At 37.9% G+C, this 16697-nt stretch overlaps 4 protein-coding genes across 4 annotated transcripts; 3 read left to right on the top strand and 1 right to left on the bottom strand.

Annotated features, from left to right (window-relative positions):
* On the bottom strand, positions 755–4200 carry LOC104781434 (nucleolar complex protein 2 homolog). Its single transcript, XM_010506107.2, has 11 exons — positions 4093–4200; positions 3790–3920; positions 3592–3658; positions 3374–3482; positions 3187–3300; positions 2588–3076; positions 2058–2357; positions 1643–1969; positions 1332–1538; positions 1041–1221; positions 755–931 (listed from the first exon to the last, which is right to left on the bottom strand). Exons 2-10 carry the CDS (start codon positions 3896–3898, stop codon positions 1042–1044), a joined length of 1902 nt encoding a protein of 633 aa, XP_010504409.1. The 5' UTR covers positions 3899–3920; positions 4093–4200; the 3' UTR covers positions 755–931; position 1041.
* On the top strand, positions 7243–8847 carry LOC104784086. The gene is made up of 3 exons (XM_010509157.1): positions 7243–7755; positions 7852–8130; positions 8569–8847. Exons 1-3 carry the CDS (start codon positions 7243–7245, stop codon positions 8845–8847), a joined length of 1071 nt encoding a protein of 356 aa, XP_010507459.1.
* On the top strand, positions 12067–13461 carry LOC104781433 (expansin-A16-like). Its single transcript, XM_010506106.1, has 3 exons — positions 12067–12307; positions 12438–12756; positions 12921–13461. Exons 1-3 carry the CDS (start codon positions 12154–12156, stop codon positions 13228–13230), a joined length of 783 nt encoding a protein of 260 aa, XP_010504408.1. The 5' UTR covers positions 12067–12153; the 3' UTR covers positions 13231–13461.
* Positions 13833–15826, top strand: LOC104781432 (DNA replication complex GINS protein PSF3). The gene is made up of 7 exons (XM_010506105.2): positions 13833–13973; positions 14243–14318; positions 14421–14489; positions 14582–14682; positions 14906–14998; positions 15269–15408; positions 15520–15826. The coding sequence occupies exons 2-7, from the start codon at positions 14274–14276 to the stop codon at positions 15627–15629; spliced, it is 558 nt and encodes a 185-aa protein (XP_010504407.1). The 5' UTR covers positions 13833–13973; positions 14243–14273; the 3' UTR covers positions 15630–15826.

Raw genomic sequence — 16697 nt, 5'->3', positions numbered from 1 at the left:
TCCACTGTTTAATATATGAATAACAATAACGGAATTATAAACGCATCTCTTTCAGCAGTTCAGTATTTAATGAACAACATCATAAATATGACCAAGAAAACATCTTTGTATACCTGACCAAGTAAAATAAGTACATGTTTTTTGAGTAAAATATTGACGTATAGAATTTTATGATTGGGCTAATTTAGTGTACAAGACAAGACTACTATTCCTCCAATTGGTTCTTACTTTTTAGCAGAATTTTTTATTTATTGATTCATCAAACTGGATCAGCAAAACTGAAGAACAAGAGTAAAAAGAAAAAAAGAAATCAAATTTTATCTCGTCGTGAGATGGGAAACCCATCGTGCTTTAAATTTTCGCAGAAGAATCTCGTCAGACTCTGCATTGTTTTAAGGGAGTTAGTTATGTCATAATGTAATTATTCTCAACAATGTAAAAGTATCTCTAAAAGCATAACAAAATGCTCATAATTATTAAGTTCTTAACCAAAATATTAGAAACGATGTGACAAGTTTGATGGGTTTAAACTCTTTTTCTATCAAAAGTTAAGTCGGTCAATTTTTTTATTTTGTGAACGGAACCTAAGTAATAAACTTAACAGTCTCTGTTACAAGGTATCGTCGTCGTGATTTAGTTCATTATGCCTCTAGAGTCTCGCTTTTCATGCAAACCTCCTCAAGGGTTCAACATACTCAAGTAACTTGGTATTGTTAAAGCTCACAGCGCAATACGTCACTAAAATACAACTAAATAGAATAGAAATCCCCTTTTTTTTTTCTTTTCTCTTACACCAAGTTTTACACATAAATGTATCAGAACTTTTAGAAAGTAATTCATGAAACCCAAGATAAATAAATAAACATCGTCAACGCCAAAAATGGAGTACAAAATCTGAATAGTTTCAAGGGAATCTGCGTTGATGCAATAACTGCAGCAAAAAAAAAAAAAAAAAACAAAGACAAATATTCATCAAATGTCTGAGAATAACGAATTAGTGTTACAAAATCACAACATAGTATATTAGTTCCCACACTTACCTCACTGCTTCTTCTTCTTAGTCCCAGGAGCTTTGTTTATGATGCTTTGATAGTATTGTGTGTAAGGAGCATTTGTATTTTGCTTTTCATGCTGCATAAACAAGTCAGCGGATTTTTGATCGTTTGGAGAGAAAGTAGCGTCATCTCTCTTCCTTTGCACAAACTCAATATTCGACTCTACCTACAAACATATAAATAAAAGCCATTCTCAAATCAAAAACAAGAATCATTCTAAGCCAAGATTCTTGATATTCCACAAATGGCAGTAGATTTAATTTGTATAGAATTTACCTGCTCGATAAAACGTTTCACCACTCGTTTCAACCCTTCCATATTGCTTTTCTCGTAAAAATATTTTAGCCTCATGATGGGAATAGTAGCAAGTTCTGGAAATGATATGTGGAAGCTCCATTGAGCAAAGTGGGCAGCAAGCACTTCAATCACAGAAAAGATGCACTGTTCTTGGAAATTTTGGGACTTTAACCAATTCTTGGGCAGCTGCAAAACAAAGACTCTATTAGCTTACCCAGGAATGATATATATTGAGATCTACTATGTAAGAAATTTCTACTCCAGAGCCTTTATGGTGCTAAATTTCTAACCTTTACGGTTGAGACTGCGTCATGCTTCTTCTGTTCTTGCTTTTCACCATCATTTGTGGTTTTATATTCCAACATATCCCATACCAATGATGCAATGGGAATGAATATACCGCTTGTCCGAGAGAGATGATTGAGCCATTGAATACATTTAACCCTTAGGAGCAGGTAGCGTGGTCCAATAATTAGTTGAGCAACTCCATTTATAACCTGAACTATGGTATAAAGCAGAGGCTTGAGATCACAATCCTGAACGTTGGCGGCAATAAAATTTACCCAGAGATCAACACAGTTCGTGAACTGCCCACTATGTATCTTCTCAACAGCTTCCTGCTTACAAAAATTGAAAGAGGCTAAGAAGACAAATAAGAAAACTTTTTAAGTAGAAGGGAAAAAGTACGCAAATACTAACAAGCACCTTATTCTTTGTAATGAGAGCCATCTTCAATAACTTGGCAAGTTGTGTAATAGAAACAGAGGCCTTGGTATATGACTTCTGCACATCTTGAGAGCATAGCTCAACAAGAGAATCTCTGAGGAACGGCAGACGTTCTGTCTTTGCCGTTGGAACATCGCAGTCATGTAGATAGGCTTTGTACATACTGATTAAGCAGGTATCAAAGCATTCCGAGTTAAAAACCATACTGATGTCTTTCAAGATTAGAAAAGCCTGCTTCGATAGAGTCTCTTCACCAGTTACCCACAGGTGGATAGATATCTGCACCAATTTACACAATTAAATATGATTTTCCAGAAAACAAAGCTACATCATATCTAAAATTGGAAAAAATGCCAATTAGAAGAAAGCACCTAACTAATTTACTCAACCCTACTACTATTAAGGATGTAAACCAAGAATTGTCAATGCGTCTATCTAAATGCTAGTGTTCTATAGGCGAAAAGGTTAGACAAAATTACAAGCTAATGAGTCTAGCCCAAAAAGCGTACCTTGATCAATTTTTTCAGAAGATCTGGAAATGCAGCAAAAAGCACGACAGAAACTCTAAGTTGGGTAACAGCAAAAACTATAATCTCCGAGTCTGCTGCGTGCTTAACAAGATGCAAGGTACTTCTTAAGAAAGATTTGACCAGTGGTTTTAAACTATCCCATTTTGGGTTGTTCTTCAACTTCATAATCTTCTCCTTAATACTGGAGTCTGATAATCCCAAAATACTCCTGAAAGTGTGATCAGCTTTTTGGAGCACAAAAATCAAAACCTTTGAAAATGTTTCACTGTCTTCTATGTCATAGACTATATCAGGCTTAGCAGTTCCGGATGGTTCGTGCCCATAATAACAAGCAGCTCGATACCAATTTAACAACCTAATTAATGCTTGAACAGACTGCTTCTCATCAACTAGGTCACAACAAGTGCTTAAAACAGATCCTGAGAGTACTCTGCGCTTCATTATATCTGAGTCAGCTTCGTCTACCAACTGCATGGGATGATAGATAGTTTCACCATTACTTTGCCGTATAAAAAGAAGAGCAGGCTAACAACAAATCTACCATTTTTCACCAGTTTAAGAATACAAGTATCTGTTACCTTTTCATTCAACTTCGCAAGCTTTCTCCTCTGTTTTTTAAGCTCTGACATATTCTCTTTGCTCTGTACCGACATGATCTCATCACCTTCTTCTCCCTCTACAGCGGCAGAGTCCTGAACATAAGAAAATACTATGAAAACTTGCTTCCATCCGACAGAAATTTCACTGAAAAAGTAAGATTAATACCTCATCCAGATATCCATCACTATCTGAATCACCATCGTGGAGAACTTCATCGTCATCCTTTCCGAATACAGCATCTATGGGTATATCCTGAAAATCTTCTTCAGGGCATCTGAAAACGTATAAGCAAAATCACAATCACATGGTACAAGAAACCCGAACAGATAAACTGAGCAGCTGTTTTAAGTAGCAGGACTGTACAGCTATACAAAAACTCTTACATCTTCTTAGGTTGCTTCTCAACCTTCTTCTCCTCTTTTTCATCTCCCGCTTCACGACGCCCATTTTCTGAACCACAGAAAGTTAAATAACATTGGTTACAAAAGAAACCAGCGAGAAGTAGAAACAAGGTACAATCAAAATCAAAGCTTTCAAGACTATATAGCAAAACCAGCATGATACTTAAAACAATAACTTACTCTTTGCAAATTTCTTTTTGAAGAAAGGCTTAAGCTTTCTGTTTCGTTTTTCAACGGACTGGAGATTTTTCTTGGCAAATTTCCTAGCTTTCTTCCCCAACTTACCCATTGGACTGCTCCGGTTACTGTGGCTGCAAAAGGGTTTCTACGTATCAGCTCTATGCACAAGCAAAATTAATAACTAGGTCGATAGAATTCGAACTCTCAATCCAGAAGTTTGATAGACTATGTACCCCAATTAAACAACTTTACTCTGAAATCGAAACTAACCTAAATAGAAGTCAAAGAAGAAGAAAAATTTACCCTTTAGAACCGAGAGAGCACAGATGAATTTGAAAAGGAGGAAGTGAAACTGAGAACGCGGCGGTGAACGATGAAGAAAGGAACAAGTCCAGAAGGGTTTTAGGGCTCTTTTTTTTTTTTTGGGTTTTAGCCAAGTGGGTGGGTCGTCAATACGGATCCAACTATCCGGGTCTTGTCTGACGTGGACAAGGATTGTTTTGCTACTTGCCTAATCGGCTAATCCTGATCGATATACAGTTTTTTTTTTTTTTTTAATAAATAAAATTAACATACACTATGTTTTTTTATATAATGTGTTATACTTGTAGTTGTATAAAAAACTGTACTTCAAAACTAACCAAAAAAAGTTGTTTATGAAGCGGAAACCATAACACTATTTTACGTATTTTATTATTTTTAGTTAATATATATATATAGAAGAGTAATTATCAAACTCAAGCTGACAAAAAAAAAAAAAAAAAAAAAAAAAAAAANAAAAAAAAAAAAAAAAAACTCAAGCTGCAACTGCAAACTATCTCGTGAAATCTGTGTAATTACGGTCAGAATTAAATTTTAGCTATGCCAAAAGTATCAGTAGACCACGCAAAAAATATCACACTGATGACTGATCAATACTGAAATACTATATTGTGAACTTGATTTTCTCTTATTGACTTCTTCGATTCGATCTGTGATCTTAACTTATCTTTGTCTTTTCTTTTTTTTTTTTTTTTTTTTNTTTTAGAATATACGACACTGTTTCATTTACCCATGTCTAAGTTTTTTATAATCTCAACCGTTGTACACAATAGTATGCATTAATAGTGTTGAATTCAGATCGAGAATATGTTTGATCACTTGGTTTAGTTAAATCAAAGATTTATTTAGATACAAATTCATCATGTTTAAGCTATAAGTAATCAGATGTGTACCTTTATATGATTTCATGTATTGCTTAATTTTGACTTCACAGTTAGCAATCTATATTTACTTGTATTTGAAGCCTAAGTATTAATTACCGAGCATGTACATGTTTGTGGTAATTGACATTATTTCATGATTTAAACATATACTGTGTATACATATATTTTAAAATAACTAAGCACACGCATCATTATATTTCTTCTCAAAAAAATATATATGAAAGGTTTCGTACGTACGCTTCTAAAAATTCGAAACAGCATGTATTATGTTTGATGTAAATCAAAGATTCCTTTATATATATCATTTTAGGAACAGACAACAAACTTCATGTAACTTGGATTAATAACCAAATTCTAATAACATGTCAAAGTTCAACTCAAAATCAGTTGATAACAAGCGAACTGAAATGAATCGATATTTTCAAGATGTAATATGGCTTCATATAACGAACTGTCAGGTTGGATCCTTTAAGTTGTTCAAGCGCAATGTTTTTTCATTGCGAGATGCTTAAATACGATATCGTACGTCGTACATGCCCTGGTGGCCTGGTCCTTTGGCTTTGGCTCAGTAGTGTGTCAGTAATGTTTTCGTAGAATATGTTGTTTGTTCGCATAAGTTTTTTTTCACATTAATGTGCAACTTCCAGTTTCCATACACTGTGATAACATTTAATACACACGGACACGGACTTGCACTGCATTATAATGTTTTAGCTCATCCTGCTAGCTAGTTGGAGATGAAAATTGAGAATTGGCATCTATATTATTCATAACAAAATAAATATAAAAAAGAAGTGAAGATTGTTTTGTATATATTAGAAAGAAGTAAATGAAAAGACGAGAAATCGTCGGAAGAGAGTAGAGGTAGATGATAAATTCACATGCAAGTGGGGTACGTATGCGTTCATGTGCATTTGGGAAAAATACACACGTCACTAATTTACACGTATACACGATTTTGTAGAAACGGATCCTAGACTCCTGCCTACTACATTGTATTAAGTTTTAACTAACACAAATACTATGATGACTTATGAATTACAGTTATTTCACATTATCATATCTACCAAAAAAGATACACAATCTATAACCACGAGAAGCTATAAACTTTGATTAGTTAAACATAACACGTATGTATATTTTGTTTTGCTGCGTGGATGAAGTGGCAGATATACAAAATCTGGTTGGTGCATAGATATGCCTTGTCATCACCAAATGTCCTTAATGCTCTTCCACCGTCACCGCCCCTAACTGTTTTCCTCTTTTTTGATATCCATCTCATGCATGCTTCACTTCTCACTTGTATTTTCTCACATATATTTTTAAAAAATATTATGAAAACTATCCCAATAAGTTGAGTATAAACATATTCATAGTCATCTGTATTCTATATAGTTTCTTTTCAAAAAATTATAATATATGGTTCTAGTGTAATTTATATTTTACTTTATATGCTTCTATAATTTGTTTCACCATTTGTAATGATAAAATAATGGAATTATTTAGAAATTTATCTTATATATTTTATTACGAAAGTAAAAAAAATTTATAAAAATATAACTCGATTTATAACATCATGCATGACACATTGACACAAGTTAGCTATGTATAGACTGTTAGAAATACGTCAATGATTCTCATTCAATTTTCAATATTTGATTACTCTGTTTAGAATATTTGATTACTCTGTTTTAGGAACCTTCTGTAAATGGTTTAACCTAGAAGCTCTAGTCATTGAGTCTGTATAAATAGAGATCTGTACAAAACCTGAATATATAAGAACAATACTTCTTATATGGTATCAGAGCCATATTCGATACTCTAAATTTTTCTTTCTCGGCTGCTTCTTTTTCTTTTCTTTTCTTTCATCCCTTCATCTTTCTTCTCTTTTCCGATCTCATTCTTCTTGCTCTCTGCCGTTTTTCCAATGGCTCAAAACACTGATGTTATCGTTACCCCTACCGATGCTCTCAACATAAATATGATCAACATCAAAAAACTAACGCCCACCAACTATATTACGTGGAGCCTCCAGGTACACTCCCTACTTGATGGCCATGACCTTGCCGGCTACGTCGATGGCTCAACCCCCATGCCTGCTCTGACGGTCACTGCCAATGACCATACAACCACAAACCCCAACTACACCAAATGGCGGCGCTAGGACAAACTGATCTATAGTGGCCTTTTTGGTACACTCTCTCCATCCATTCAACCTCTGGTTACCAAGACCACAACTGCGGCAGAAATGTGGACCAAGCTTGCTGCCACATATGTTAATCCCAGCTGGGGGCACATACAGCAACTTCGTCTTCAACTCAAGCAATATCCAAACGGTGACAAATCTGTCGATGATTATACGCAAGGCCTTACGACCCGCTTTGATCAACTCGCTCTCCTAGGCAAACCACTCGAACATGAAGAACAAGTTGAGTTCATCCTTGCTGGCTTACCGGAAGACTATAAGTCCGTCGTATATCAGATTGAAGGACGTGAAAATCCTCCTTCCATCACTGAAGTCCATGAGAAGCTCCTCACTAGAGAAACGAAACTGTTGATTGCTGCCTCATCTGCCTCCACTCTTGTTCCAGCCTCTGCTAATGTCGCCTCACGACAACATCAGACACGCAACTACAATGGGAAACATACTCAACGACAGAATCACTCATGGAACAACAACAACAACCATCAGCAGTACCTGTCTCCCAGACCAGACAACCGATCTTCTCGTGGCTATCAAGGCAAGTGTCAGTTATATGGTGTTTTTGGTCACAGTGCTAAATGATGCGGTCAACTCAACCAGTATAATCATACGTCTCAATCTGGTCTGCTCCAATCTCCGTTTCGTCCCTGGCAGCCTCATGCGAATTTAGCAACAGCCTCTTCTATTCCATGGGTGATGGACAGTGGTTCCACTCATCACCTCACCAGTGATCTCTCCAATCTCTCCCTCCACCAGCCCTACAATGGTGGTGATAATGTTCTCATAGGCGATGGGACTGGTCTTCCCATCACTGACACTGGTTCTGGCTTTCTATCCTCTACCTCTCGTCCTCTCTATCTCAACAATGTCTTGTGTGTTCCAAATATAAAGAAAAATATCATCTCTGTATATCGCCTTTGCAACGCTAACAAGGTTTCTGTCGAATTTTTCCCTGCTTGGTTTCATGTGAAGGAGTTGGGCTCGGGGGACCCGTTGCTCCTAGGCAAGACCAGGGGTGAGTTATACGAGTGGCTAGCCTCACCATCAATCCTATCTTCTTTCTTTGCTTCCACCAAACCAATAATAACTACGGAAGACTGGCATTGTCGTCTTGGTCATCCGTCCATCTCTATTACTAATACCGTTATCTCTCATTTTTCATTACCTTGCAAACAATTTGTAACCACAAACACCTTATGTTCAGATTATTCCATTAATAAAGCTCACAAACTACCTTTCTTTCACAACTCAATTGTCTCCTCTCGTCCCCTTGAATACATCTATACAGATCTCTGGAGCTCTCCTATCATCTCTATTGATAATTATAAGTACTATCTTATCCTTGTAGACCATTATAGTTGATACACCTAGTTGTTCCCATTTAAACTCAAATCCGACGTTCGTGCAACTTTCCAAGCCTTCAAAGCCCTCGTTGAGAACCGCTTCTCAACTAAGATCAGCACTCTCTACTCCGACAATGGCGGCGAATTCATTGCCCTTCGGTCGTTCCTCTCCTCCGCTGGTATCTCTCATCTAACATCTCCACCACACACGGCAGAGCATAACGGCATCTCAGAGAGGAAGCACAGACATGTGGTGGAAACTGGTTTAACACTACTCACTCATGCTGTTATGCCTAAGACCTACTGAACGTATGCACTTGCCACTGCTACTTACCTCATTAATCAACTTCCAACGCCAGTGATTGGTATGGAGACTCCGTTTCAGAAACTCTTTGGTACAACTCCGAATTACTCAAAGCTTCGTGTTTTCGGGTGTGAATGTTTCCCATGGCTCCGTCCCTACACAACCAGCAAGCTAGAAGATCGATCAACGCCTTGTGTCTTCATTGGGTACTCTCCAACCCAAAGTGCATACCTATGCTTACAACCAAACACTGGCCGCATCTACATCTCCCGTCATGTGAAATTTGATGAAAAAGTCTTCCCTTTCAATCGATACAACTCTCCTCCGTCCAAACCTTCTCCAAACCCTGACACTGTCTCAATCGCCTTTCAACCATTCACCAAAGTTCCCCTCCACATTCCACCAATTCCATTGCCACCGCACTCGCCTCAACCGTCCCTGGTCTTACCGACGACGTCGGGATTCATGCGCTCAGCTTCTCACTAGGTAAGCGAATCTTCGACACAACCTTCACACTCAGCCACCACTCTGTCAAACCCTGTGACGAACACCACTCATTCGCAGTCTGCAAAATCAGGCCCAACATCGGCCCATTCGCACACAACACCCCCTAGAAGCCCAATTCCGGATACATGGCCCAATCCATCACCATCTTCCTCTCACGATGGTTCCTCTGCACCTGCGACATCCTCTGTTCCTCCTTCCTAGAGCTCGACTTCTGATACGGATGTCTCCGACGATCATGCTCCGCCTGCAAATCACCATCCCATGGTCACACGAAGGAAGAACAACATCAACAAACCCAATCCAAAATACAATTATGCTGCTGCTCTCTCCAAACTCATTCCTGTTGAGCCTCAAACCGTGAAACAAGCTCTTCAAGACGAACGGTGGCACCGTGGAATGTCTCTGGAAATTGATGCGTTTGCGAAGAACCAGACACTCGATCTTATGCCTCGTCAGCCACACTTTGATGTCGTCGGTTGTAAGTGGATTTTTAAAAATAAATTTTTGCCCACTGGCTCTTTGGACAGGTGCAAAGCTCGTCTCGTGGCTAAGGGGTACAATCAACGGTACGGTGAAGATTACACAGACACATTCAACCCAGTAATTAAATCGACCAAAATCAGGTTAGTCTTGGATGTGGCTGTGACAAACTCCTGGCCGATAAAGCAACTTGATGTCAATAATGCCTTCTTACAAGGCACTCTTACTGATGAAGTTTACATGGAGCAACCGCCATGCTTCGTCAACACCGACAATCCGTCACATGTCTGTCGTCTATGCAAAGCTATATATGGGTTAAAGCAAGCTCCTAGAGCTTGGTACACTGAACTTCAGACATATCTTATAAGTATTGGCTTTGTGAATTCTCTTGCAGATACCTCCCTCTTTGTGTTAAAGGTGGATCGGAGTTTTGTCTATCTCCTTGTTTATGTCGATGACATCATCGTCACAGGATGCACAGTCACTGGAGTTCAATGAATTCTCGATCTCTTAGCTGAGAGGTTTTCTGTCAAAGACGCTGAGGACCTCAACTACTTCCTTGGAATCGAGGCACATCGGACTCAAGCTGTTCTTCATTTGTGTCAACGAAAGTACATACTTGACCTCCTTCATCGTTATGACATGACCAATGCCAAGCCCAACACCACGCCCATGGCATCATCTCCAAAACTCAAACTCGACACCGGCACACCGTTAGACGATCCAACACAATATCGCAAGCTTGTTGGAAGTCTCCAGTACCTTGCGTTCACACGGTTGGATATTGCCTATGCTGTCAATCGCTTATCTCAATTTATGCACCGACCTACCTCTGATCTCTGGCAAGCAGCCAAGCGTATTCTGCGTTACCTGGCTGGAACACCCACACATGGCATATTTTTCTCTGCACGTAACAACATCAGCCTTCACGCTTACTCTGATGCCGACTAGGCTGGCGACTCTGATGACTACGTCTCCACCAACTCCTACATTGTCTACCTTGGTCATCATCCCATCTCTTGGACTGAGAAGAAACAGAGAGGCGTTGCAAGGTCCTCCACTGAAGCTGAATACAGAACCGTAGCTAACGTTGCTGCTGAACTAAATTGGGTTTGTAACATTCTCACGGAACTTGGTGTCTCTCTCAAGCATCCACCAGTTGTTTATTGTGACAATGTAGGTGCTACATTTCTATGCATGAATCCAGTATTTCACTCAAGGATGAAACACATTGCTATTGATTACCACTTTGTCCGCAGCCAAGTTCAAGAGGGTGCCCTACGTGTCTCTTATATTAACACTAAAGATCAACTAGTTGATGCCTTGACGAAGCCGTTACCTCGCGCTCGGTTCCTCCATCTCCGTGACAAGATTGGTGTCACTCACATGCCTCCATCTTGAGGGAGCGTGTTAGAAATACGTCAATGATTCTTATTTAATTCTCAATATTTGATTACTCTTTTTAGAATATTTGATTACTCTGTTTTAGGAACCTTATGTAAATGGTTTAACCTAGAAGCTCTAGTCATCGAATCTGTATAAATAGAGATCTGTACAAAACCTAAATATACAAGAACAATACTTCTTACATACACGTACTGCGTACGGCGTATGTACCTAAAGTATCAATGTATTAATTATGGAAAGTGTCGAAAATATAAACCTTTGTTCAATCATCGTAGAGTTTTATACATTATGCACATTCATGCGTATTGTTTCGCAGAACTTTGAGATTATTTTATGAACACTAAAAAAGGCAAAGTCCAACAACATGTTACATGATGTCAACTCAAATGTTTTCTCCATTACGTTGTTTCACTATCATCATCGTTGCTTAAAAACCAAACTAATTATTTGTTAGTTTATGAATATATTGTATAGGAGTGGGTTTTTATAAATAAGACATTAATTTGTAGTAGAATTATTTTCGTACTTGGTTGGACAATATATGACATTTATCTATTTTCATTTATTTTGGAGTTTGTCTCATTTTACATTATTAGTAGATTTCCGAATTTTTAATCGGATAAAAGACTCTGCTATGATCTCATTGCATTGCAGTACTATTAAGATTACAATTGCAAACGGTTATAAACCTATATTTTCACCATCTATTTTATAAAGTTTTATCTAGAAAATACTAATTTCCGCCAACTCTATCTCTATCTCTCTCTAACTTTAGAGTTTCTCTCCACCAATATAAATAGCCATCTTCACAAGTGTAATTTCCACCATCCTCAAGTCCCTCCCTCAGCCTTCTAGTCTAAGTCTAACAATCATCTGATCCAGTTCTCTCCATTTCAATCACATATACTAACCAAAATGGCAATCAATCCATCGATTCTCTTAACCATAATCCCTCTCTTCCTCCTCCTGAGCCTCACCGACGCCGGAATCCCTGGCGTTTACTCCAGCAGCTCTTGGCAAACCGCTCACGCCACTTTCTACGGTGGCAACGACGCTTCGGGAACCATGGGTCAGTCCACTCTCATTAAATACAAATTTCAAAAAAAACATACTTGATCAATCTTTATACTAACTCTCTAAAAACAGAGCACTCTGTTTTCTCTTATAATTCATTTTTGGTTTTCTTTGTTTTGTGTTAGGTGGCGCGTGCGGATACGGAGATTTATACAGCCAAGGGTACGGAACAAACACGGCAGCGCTAAGCACAGCGTTGTTCAACAGTGGCCAAAGCTGCGGGGCATGCTTTGAAGTCAAATGTGTCAATGATCCTAAATGGTGTCACCCGGGTAGTCCTTCCGTCTTCGTAACCGCAACTAACTTTTGCCCTCCAAACTTAGCCCAACCTAGCGACAATGGCGGCTGGTGCAACCCGCCACGTGCTCACTTCGATCTTGCAATGCCCGTTTTTCTCAAGATCGCTGCCTATCGTGCCGGCATTGTCCCCATCTCTTACCGCAGGTATACTTCACATATACAACTAAAAGGAGGTTAACTTGGATTTACAATAAGTTTTTCTCTTTTCGATAACATTGTTTGTTTTATAAAGCACAATTCGAGAAAAACATATTAAAAAGTTACAATGAATAAAATTGATAAGCTTGAGAAATGTGGGTTTGGTATAGGGTGGCATGTAAGAAGAGTGGAGGGATAAGGTTCACGATCAACGGTCACCGTTACTTCAACTTGGTGCTGATCACGAACGTGGCGGGAGCAGGAGACATCGTGAAGGCAAGCGTGAAAGGTTCAAAGACTGGTTGGATGAGTTTGACAAGGAACTGGGGACAAAACTGGCAGTCAAATGATGTTCTCGTTGGTCAGACACTTTCTTTCCGTGTCACATCCAGTGACCGCAGAACCTCTACTTCATGGAACATCGCTCCTTCGAACTGGCAGTTTGGACAAACCTTTGTCGGAAAGAACTTCAGGGTCTAAAATGAAATCGAAACATTCAAAAAGTGGTTCAATTTCCACAAGTTTGAATTTATATTTTCTATTAATACTGTTTGTTCTTATGAGATTTGGGGAGTGTGGGAGAATTAAGAAAGCTGAAGTGGCTGTTGAAAATGTTGTAAACAGCCCGCAGCTCTTTAAGTTATACTATTTGGTTTGCTCCATTGCTTGTATAATGTCAAGTTTCATTATATAATTTACCACTTGTACTTATACTAAACTTCTTCTGTTTATCCTTTTCTCATTTTTTTTTTTTTTCGAAAAATCTGGCTAGACTATATTGTAAAGCAATGATATGATCAGTCTACTTATTCTCTAAAAACCACTAAGTTACATATTTTCTCAAGCAAGTTATATTACACATTAACCCTACAGTGTTATAAGTAATAATTACCATAAAAAATTGATATCCAAAACATTGTTGACATATTTATGATTTCTAACATTCAACTAAATTTAATTTAGAATTAATTAATTCGTTCTATTTATACTAAAAAAATGTATTTTAGATTTCTTTTTCCTTTGGTCAACAAAAAATAAGATTTTTTTTCCCACAAAAAAAAAAAAAAAAAAAAAAATTGGTCGACCCGCTGTTCCAATCCAAAAGATAAAATTCGACCCGGTGGAGCTTCAACGACGGCATCGTTCTTCTTCCTTGCTCTCTTCTTATCAAAGTCATCTCCAACGCAAGGCTTCTTCGATATTGCTCCCAATCCCTATCTTGTGTAAGTTTTCATTCTCCCTTTATTCTACAAAGGTTTGTTTCAATTTCAATCGATAAACCTAATTCGTTTTCCGTTATACGCCCTAGCTTAGTAGTCCGAATCGAATTGTTCCGTGGAATCGATTGCTGTGTTGGCAGGAACCCTTAATTTCCCTCAGAACCGGGATTTACTTTGTAGTCAGTGTACATTTGTGTTCGCCATAGGAGAGGTTTTTTTTGAGTTTGGTTTCTGAGAGTGTCTTATGGACTGCTTTGATAATCCAATTCCAGGGGTATTGTGGTGTGGAACCTGCGTTAGAGAATGACAAACTATTATGATATTGACGACATACTTGTTGAAGAAGAGGTTTCACCTTTTATTCTCCAAAATTAGATTATAGATTTTGCTTGTGGCTATCTTATCAAATTAGGAACCTGATCTAGATTTGTTACTACTACCTTGTTGCAGTATGTACCGGTTCTATTCCATAAAACAGCAAATGGTGTGACTATTGATCCAAGTGCCGAAACTAACTGTGTCAGTATTCTCATTGATGGAGTACAATATCTTCATATTTCCCTTTCTAACATGTTTTTTTTACTAGTACAATTTTGTTTGCCTTGTTTCAGGCTGAGCAAGGTTCCAAAGTGGAAGTTCCGTTCTGGCTTGCTCATGAGTTGCAGCTTAGGCAAGCTGTGTCCATTAACCTTCCTGCCTGTTTTGACCAAAAGTAAGCATTTCCTATAGCTTAACTGTGTCATGTTTGGACTGTGTGTCAATTTTGGAAATTTTTACTAGCTTGTCAATTTGATTCTCTCTTTTCCTTTTTTCCTTAGTGGTTCTCTTTGCTCCATGAATTGGTTAACATTTCTGATTTCAGATAGTCTCCTATAAGCAGTTTGTTTTCTTCCGCCCTGTTGTAGCCTTTTCATGGCTTTATATGTTTTATGCAGGACGAGGCTTGAAGTTCAGGCTGATGCAGCATACGTCGATCTTAGATCTCGCTGTCCATACTTTTATGAATTCGGATGCAAGTTAGAGCCACTGTGAGTTCCTTTTTAAGACTCTGTCCACTTGTCTCCCCCTCATTTTTGATGTTGTCCTTTCTCTTTGTTTCAAAAACAAAAGTAGGGTTTTTTTTTTTTGGTGTCAATTTGCTGTCTAATCCTTGAGAAATATAGCTCTGGTAGCAAGATTTAATTGTGAATCAGGCATGACTAATTTGTGAAGTAGATGAAAACCAGATTGTTACATTGTGTGGATTAAAGTAAAAACTATATGCTGTGGTAATCAATACTGGTTTTTGGTCTAAACAGGGTTACAGATAGAACACTTGGGATCTTGCTATCGACTGCGTTTAAGATCAGATACAAGGAGGCACTGACAAAAGTATACACAGCAGCTCATATAACAGCTTCCAAGTACTTGTCGTTTTTAACAAAAGAAGAAACCAACTGTAAGCCTTGTTGTTTTTGCCATGGTATTGAATTTAGTGTTAACCATCTAAAACTAAAGCTTGTACCATTTAACAATCCTTTTTGTTTCGTTTCTGTGAACTTTTTGAAAGTGTACGAAGCAGCTCACCTGTCATCGACAGCCTTCAAGAAGTGGAAAACAGGTGGGCGTAGATTAGAGAGAGCTTCAATACTCGGAAGAAAACGCAAGGATTCTAATTAATAAGTTCACCCAAAAACTCTTTATTCTTATCCTTGTCCAACAGAGTGATTGTGTCATAGTAAACATGTCAAAATGATGTTTGTAGACAACATATATATTTGCTTTTCGTTGAATCAAATAGTTCAAATCGTTTTGTAACCATATTGATTTGATGACACACTCAGTTATGTGCTTCTTTCAGTTGACTTAAAAAATCAGATCCAACTGGTGTTACAGTTTTGCCTTGTACTTATATTACAATGCCATAGGATCATGTATCTCTTGATATTGATCTAATATATGTATCTTGTTATCTGGATATTTCGTTTGGATCAACAACATTGTCCACTCCAATTCATGGAATCAGTAATCATATTGCTTAAAGTTCATACTATATTTTGGATTACAGAATCAGTGTAACCAAATCGAACACAACAATTAAAGGGAAACGAAAGTATAATATAGTAAAAAAAGGGCTCATATCAAGTGTAAAGATTGGAAGGACCGTCATCGAGGGTAAGGGATGAATTAAAAAAAAGAACCCTTTATCAAAAAAGGGAAAAAATAAACATTAAAATCATAATGTATTTCTCCATCGATTTCGATTTGGGTTAAATTTTTCTCCATCCCATGAGAGTTTTGTTCACATTCCCCTCTCAAGCCTCTCTCTTTTTAATCATCGCCCCCACAAATTTTTAAAATTCCAGCGAATTCGTTTAAAAAAAAAAAAAAAAAATCAAGATCCAGTTTTCCGGAAAAGTAAAGAAGAAAATTTTATCAAAACAAACGATGAAGAACAAGAAGAAGAAGAAGGTGACTTAAAGCGTATAAATATAAGATGGGTTTAGGGTTTTATTATTAGCCCACTCTTAACGGGCTTTATTCGGGTTATAAAACCCGGTTTACGATCATCTCAATAACATCCGGTTTATCGGTACGGGTTAAAAAACTCTAATCCAGAGTCTGGACAAGGCTATTCAATTATCCAAACACAAGGCTTCTCTTCTGCAAAAGTTCGTTTCATGATTCATCGTCTCTTGCCGAACTTTTTCTTCCCCCCCCCCCCCCCCCCCCCCCCCCCCCCCCCCC

The sequence above is a fragment of the Camelina sativa genome, chromosome 4 (assembly GCF_000633955.1).
Source record: "Camelina sativa cultivar DH55 chromosome 4, Cs, whole genome shotgun sequence".
Lineage (NCBI taxonomy): Eukaryota > Viridiplantae > Streptophyta > Magnoliopsida > Brassicales > Brassicaceae > Camelina > Camelina sativa.
This window is presented reverse-complemented; position numbering and strand designations above follow the sequence as displayed.

Bases quoted from the DNA above. Each gene is read 5' to 3' on its own strand.
- LOC104781432 (XM_010506105.2), top strand. From the start codon at position 14,274: ATGACAAACTATTATGATATTGACGACATACTTGTTGAAGAAGAG. The intron at 14,683-14,905 runs GTAAGCATTTCC...TGTTTTATGCAG, and splicing joins CCTGCCTGTTTTGACCAAAA to GACGAGGCTTGAAGTTCAGG. The intron at 14,999-15,268 runs GTGAGTTCCTTT...TGGTCTAAACAG, and splicing joins GGATGCAAGTTAGAGCCACT to GGTTACAGATAGAACACTTG.
- LOC104781433 (XM_010506106.1), top strand. From the start codon at position 12,154: ATGGCAATCAATCCATCGATTCTCTTAACCATAATCCCTCTCTTCCTC. The intron at 12,308-12,437 runs GTCAGTCCACTC...GTTTTGTGTTAG, and splicing joins CGACGCTTCGGGAACCATGG to GTGGCGCGTGCGGATACGGA. The intron at 12,757-12,920 runs GTATACTTCACA...GGTTTGGTATAG, and splicing joins GTCCCCATCTCTTACCGCAG to GGTGGCATGTAAGAAGAGTG.
- LOC104781434 (XM_010506107.2), bottom strand. From the start codon at position 3,898: ATGGGTAAGTTGGGGAAGAAAGCTAGGAAATTTGCCAAGAAAAATCTC. The intron at 2,358-2,587 runs GTACGCTTTTTG...AAATTGGTGCAG, and splicing joins TTCTGAAAAAATTGATCAAG to ATATCTATCCACCTGTGGGT. The intron at 1,222-1,331 runs GTAAATTCTATA...ATATGTTTGTAG, and splicing joins TGAAACGTTTTATCGAGCAG to GTAGAGTCGAATATTGAGTT.
- LOC104784086 (XM_010509157.1), top strand. From the start codon at position 7,243: ATGTGGACCAAGCTTGCTGCCACATATGTTAATCCCAGCTGGGGGCAC. The intron at 7,756-7,851 runs GTTTTTGGTCAC...CGTCCCTGGCAG, and splicing joins GCAAGTGTCAGTTATATGGT to CCTCATGCGAATTTAGCAAC. The intron at 8,131-8,568 runs GTTTCTGTCGAA...TGATACACCTAG, and splicing joins GCCTTTGCAACGCTAACAAG to TTGTTCCCATTTAAACTCAA.